The sequence below is a fragment of the Nilaparvata lugens genome, chromosome Y (genome assembly GCF_014356525.2).
Source record: "Nilaparvata lugens isolate BPH chromosome Y, ASM1435652v1, whole genome shotgun sequence".
NCBI classification, from domain to species: Eukaryota; Metazoa; Arthropoda; class Insecta; order Hemiptera; family Delphacidae; genus Nilaparvata; species Nilaparvata lugens.
The window spans coordinates 2,355,589-2,361,588 of record NC_052519.1 but is presented as its reverse complement, the minus strand read 5'-3'; the positions used below and the strand labels follow the sequence as shown (position 1 = coordinate 2,361,588).

The window sequence follows — 6,000 nt, the reverse complement described above, 5'->3', positions numbered from 1 at the left end:
CTATCAGTCATCGATTTGAGGAAACTCTGAAGTTTTTTTAGTTCCTTATTTAGTCCCATTGGCACTCATCTGTCCGTGCCTATTTGAATGAAAACTATCCAAGGATAGTTTCATTTAGCAATGGATCGGCTGCTAAGCAGCTCGAGACAGAGCACTTAATCACTGGCCTCCAAGAAGCCCTGACCTCACCCCCTGCGATTTTATTTCTATGGGGGTACGTTAAAGATAAGGTGTATCGACCGCCTCTACCAGCTAACATTGAGGAGCTCAAACAAGAAATAACAGCAGCTATACAAACTGCTACGCCCGATATGCTGCTGAGGGTGTGCAACGAGTTCGAGTATCGTATTGACATCACTCGAGTGTCTGGAGGGGGTCACATTGAACATTTGTGAACTTGTTTTCTAGTGGGGAAAAACTTAATTTAATACTCTCCATTTTGATTTACAAACCAAGTATCTATTATGTTTCCTTGATTAAATACAGATTTTCAAAGTTGTGGTCTTTTTGAATCACTCTGTATAAGAAAGTAAGGAGATATAGAATGAAAATTAATTTTTCATATTTATTATATTTTAACTCTGTACTTGACGACAACTTCTGTGTAAATTTATGTTTGACAAGATCTTATATTTATGTACCTATATGGATCAAATAAATGAATTATTATTATGTAAAGAAAATTAATAAAAGTATCAATTTTCAATTGTAGCAAACATTTTAATACTCAGGAATTTTAAAAACAAGTTCCAATATCTTCTCAATCATGCTTTTCCTATTGCGAGTAACTGTGGACCTCATAATGTCCAGTTTCTTCCTGGTTTCCATGTCGATTCTCGCCGTAATTTTGGCGCGAAGAGCCGCATGCTTATTCTCAAAATTCTGAAACTCCCTTTCTCTCTCCTGCCGATACTGCTCTATTTCAGCCAAAGCTTCCGTTTTTGCCAGCTTTAGTTTTCGCTCGCGATGTTTCTTTGCTTCGGCGACTTTTTCTGCAGCTATTTTCTCGGCGTCTAATAACTGCCTGATGCAGGGTGTTACAGGAACTGACGTCATCGTAAAACGTACGGTGCACTTGCTATGAAGAGAAGTCAGTATAAATACTATAAATCGTCAATCACTTAGTGGAGGTCTCCAAGATATTGAGTACTGGTACTGAAAACTAGACCTCTTCGATCAAGATTGTTATTGAATTATCAATTGGATTATTATCTTGACTTTAAAATTTTTGATTATTAATTATTATTTTGACTTCAAACCTACACCTCTCCAATCAAAATTGTTATTGAATTATCAATTCAATTGTTATTTTGGGGACTTAATCACTAAGTGATCAAAGAGACAATCTCGAAGTAATTGTTTTGATTGAATTAACATTGTTTTCAGCAAATCATCATTGCTTCATACTTTTATCAAAACTATTATTCTGTCTCATAACGGTGAAGCATTGAAGAGGAGAATAAGGAAAACTTTGAACTCTTTAGATCCAAAATTAAAGAGTAGTAATTATCAAGTAGGTAGTTTCAAAACAAGTCGCAAACGATTTTTATAAAGAAGTACCTATTTATTGTATGCATAAAAAGTGTATAAGTCTTTGCAAAGTCAAAACGAAAAAGGACGGTATATGGTAGTGGTCTACCTTCTTTAGCACTATATTGCCACCAAGTCAAATCTTGAAATCTTCAGGTTATGTAGGTTTGGTACTGTAATGGTTGATAGCTTGTGCTGGGATATCTAGTTTCAAACTGTATAAAACTCTTTAAGAGACTGAACAGTGTTTGTTATTTCAGCAATTCAGAAACTTTTCAACACACAGAAACTATAATATTTCAGTGATCAAGAAAAACTTTCTCCCTGAAATACTCTTTTCAATCTGATATAAATATTTATATTTTTTGCATGAAATTCCAAGCAGCTGTTTAAAATTAAAGGAAAAATGTGAAATTCAAAAAATGATACACAATAAAAGTAGGCATAGTAAGAGAGTTTTGACGCGTTTTTTGCGCAAACTTCCCCCCTCCCACGAGTTTGCACAAACTCCCCCCACCGCCCCCTCCACCGGAGGGTGGGGGTGTTCTAAAAATAGATTCCCCCCTCTCACTCTCTCTCTCTCTCTCACTCCCTCTCTTTCTCCTTCTCCCTCGCCCTCTCCCTCTCCTTCTCCCTCTCTCTCTTATCTTATCTTATCTAATCTAATCTTCCCCTCCCCCAGTGAGGACGAGGGGTATGAAGAAGGAGAGAGTGATCTCTCTCTCTCTCTCTCTCAGTGAGGGAAAAAATAATTTCCCTGTGAGGGGAGTGAGGGAAAAATTCTCTACTGACAGATTAGAGTGAATCCATTCTCAAATTCTCTACTGTCAAATTAAAGTGAATCCATATTACTACATCTAATAATCTAATGCTGTCAAATTAAAGTGAATCCATATTTCTACATCTAATAACTTATACTGTCAAATTAAAGTGAATGCATATTTCTACATCTAATGCTTAATAATAATAATGGTTTGCTTTCCACCTTACAGTTGAGAAAACTCAATCAATTTATATTGAATTTTCATGTGCTGTACAAACCGCAGGCGTTATTGTTAAAGTGTTTCTCCGAGAATATCTATAGTGAATTTAGAATGAGCTAGCATATCCAAAAATAGGTATAGATATCCTCAGACCTATTTCACTTGGGGGAAATCAAGCTCTACATTCACTGTGCAATTCTCTTAGGAAAATTCTATTTCCACTAACATTCAGTTCCCACGAGCAAGAATTAAAACTTCTGAGCTTATGCTTGTTTAAAACTAGTGAATACTCTTTTGGCAATGCAATAGTGTATGTAAAATCGCCTTCACTATCAATATCGGTAATTTTAAGATGAATTTCACCATTATCGGGAAATGTAACTTTTGTTACTGCAAACCAATCAAAAGGAAAACAGTCAAAACCCCAATTGGCTTGTGGGTCTGCTTCAATTGAGAATTCATTGAAACTTGTACAATCAAAATTCTCACTCATTTTTGATCTTATTAGCTTGAGCGATTAGAGGCAAGTGACAAGTGTGTGTCTTTGTGTCCTTAATGAAAGTACATCACGTGCTACGCCCCCCACTTTCCTTATCATGATGATGACAAACACTTAATGGGTAGCGCAAGCCAGCGCTCGGCTCAAGGTTTTAGAGAGAGAAATTGCGATACGCCCCTCATTTCTCTGTCTCTCACAAGCAGCAGTCGGAGATTGCACAACTCACCCGTCTAGCCAGATGGCACATCTGCTCTCTCCTTCTTTTACTCACTCCATCTCTTACTGGCACCCTTCCTTCTAAATTTCTTTTTTGCTATTCTCTATTACAAAAGGCGAGTGAAGCAAGAATACAGACAACGACTAACTAAGTTCCATTTTGATCGACCGTTCCTATACTGTCAGATTAAAGTGAAACCATATGCTTCTCTCTGTGCAGCAATCTTTGCGTTACGAAAGGCTAGAGAAGGAGAATTTCAACAACACCTTTCTAAACTCTCCTTTGATCGAGCGTACTCTACTGCCAGATTAAAGTGAAACCATGATCTGCACTCTGATCTTTGCAGCTACGCGTTACACCGCTTACCAGTCTTTTTGAGATTTTATGTTTTCGGAGTTAATACAAACCCTTTATATTGTGCCAACACCATTTTAGAGGTTATCATTTCCGCGACCTGGCTTTCGGAAAGGTTATGTTGTTTAGCTTCTATCCAATTCATATTAAAACTAACACGTGCATAACCACTGACAATATCGTAAGCTACCCTGTGGATGAATAAATTAAGATAATCTATGAATGCAGCCGAACATTGCAGTCTCATAACAGATCCCTCTTCCGAATTTTTAATTGCCTCAGCTATTTCATCACAAACGCTTTTCACTGCAACTTCCATCTCGTTTTTCTTAATAAAATCTCCTATATCATTTTTAGTTGCATACTTTTCTGCAATTTGATTAATCAGAATAGCAATAGCATCTTTTGTGATGAATTGTTCAATACCATCCATAATATTAGCTTTTATTGCACTCGCCATTTCAGATAATCGTTTTTCAAACTCTTCCTTTGTTAATGAAGAACTAGTCAATTTCTGCAAAGTAGATTCTAGATATTGCTTATCAATTGGCGATGGGTGTGTTTCATTTACTTTAGTAAAAATTTCTGTACTAAGCTGTTTTAATTTAGTATTGAGATAGTTTCTGTCCAGCATCTCCAAATTCTTAATTTTATCTGATATGGCTTTTAATTTCTCATCTAAATAAGCTTTATCAACTTTATCGTTGTTAATACTCACCAACTGGGATGAAAAGCTGTCTGTTAAAGTTTTCACTTCTCCTAGAGCAGATTCTAAAGTTAGAGTTCTCTCTCCAATAGCTTTATCAATATTAGCACTAAAATTTTGTAATGTACTTAGAATATGTTCTCTTTCAATTATGCTCACTCCAATATTCTTTGTATTTTCCGAAACGAGTTTGGTTATTTGTGAATCTAAATAAAATTTCACAGCTTCGCTGATTCCTTGTTGATTTATCGATTCGATTATCTTCTGCATTATTGAGTCAATATCACACGTAAGATTAGCAACAGCAGCCCCAGCACTAGGTGTATCAATTCGACCAAATCGATGCAGAGTCATCGTAACACTAAAAAATTAGTTTTGCTTCTTTTAGCTCTTCAAATATAGACGCAATCTCAACATCATGTCCAGTGTTGCCAGAAGCTTTTGAGGAATAGAGTAAATTTAATCTTTCCACTAATTTGTCAAAATTATCAAAGTATTGATAAATTCTATCATGAGAATTATTTTTTGCAAATTTCAATAAACCCCATCCCTTCTTTTTACTAATTTTTTTACTGGGAAATAATTTCTGAATCATTTGCGATTTAATTCCCTGATTTCGGTTAACATAGCCTCTTCGATCTAAATGTATGCCTGTAAGTGTTAAGATTTTTTTATACTTATCCAGATCTCTCTGATTATAAAGATTCGAATTCGGTCTTGAACTGAATAATAACTCAAGTAGACCGTGTGTTAAACGAGATCTTTCATTATTAATATCTATATAACCATCGTCGAATATTACTTGCTGATTTCCAATATAATACACATCATCTTTAGAATTGTATGAAATTCCATAACTAATTGAATTATTCAATTTTTCCGCATGAAACGTTTTTAGATATTGTGACAGCACATCATCGTTTTTACTAGAACCAAGTAAACTGTTCTCAAATTTAGTCGAGCTTAAAAGATTGTCTGTTGAACTCTTATAGCTTTTATCATAACTCGACTGTTCATCACCAATCTCCATACTCTCCTCTTTTGGCTCTTACTTTTTTACACCATGATTAGAGTGAAAACTAGATTTGTTCAATTATGGGCTCTATCAACGGCGACAGTATTTTCCTATTGTATTCCTCCGATCGTTTTTCAAAATTAACTAAGCTTTTATGCTTGTCGCTGATTACTTTTCTCAATTTTTTAATCTTTTCGATTAAACCAACGTTCTTTCTATTCAGCTTCCTGCTGCGTGTTTTAGACAACATGACTGCACAAAGAATTAATCTCTACTGAACGGTAAGAAACGTATCGAGCAAATCTCGGTACTTGCCGCTATTAATTCCACACTCGCTCATAATAGTTACAAAATTATGAGGTTCACGATTCCAAACTTTATGACAAAGTTTAACGAAATCTTTATAAGAAATATCTCCTCCAACATGATCTCTGTGAATTAATTTTAGACTCAATAAATCTATCTTGAAGATTATAATCATATTTGCATTGTCCCTAGTGAAATTTTTCTGTGTAGCTCCATAACTCTGAATTAAATATGCAGTGTCAATATTACGATGTCGTCCCATAGTAAAATATTCTCTTATTTGAGGTACATGATTAAGTTGGAAGTCATCAAATATTACTAAAGAATATTGTGATATTTTGTTTGGGTGAGGTATAGATTCACAATTGCTGTTTATATGAAATTCAACAT

At 35.1% G+C, this 6,000-nt stretch overlaps 1 protein-coding gene across 1 annotated transcript; it reads right to left on the bottom strand.

The window, feature by feature from the left end:
- Nucleotides 1-706: 706 nt before the first annotated feature.
- On the bottom strand, nucleotides 707-1,056 carry LOC120355178 (V-type proton ATPase subunit G-like). The gene has a single exon (XM_039443502.1). It carries the CDS (start codon nucleotides 1,054-1,056, stop codon nucleotides 721-723), a length of 336 nt encoding a protein of 111 aa, XP_039299436.1. The 3' UTR covers nucleotides 707-720.
- Between the last annotated feature and the right edge of the window lie 4,944 nt (nucleotides 1,057-6,000).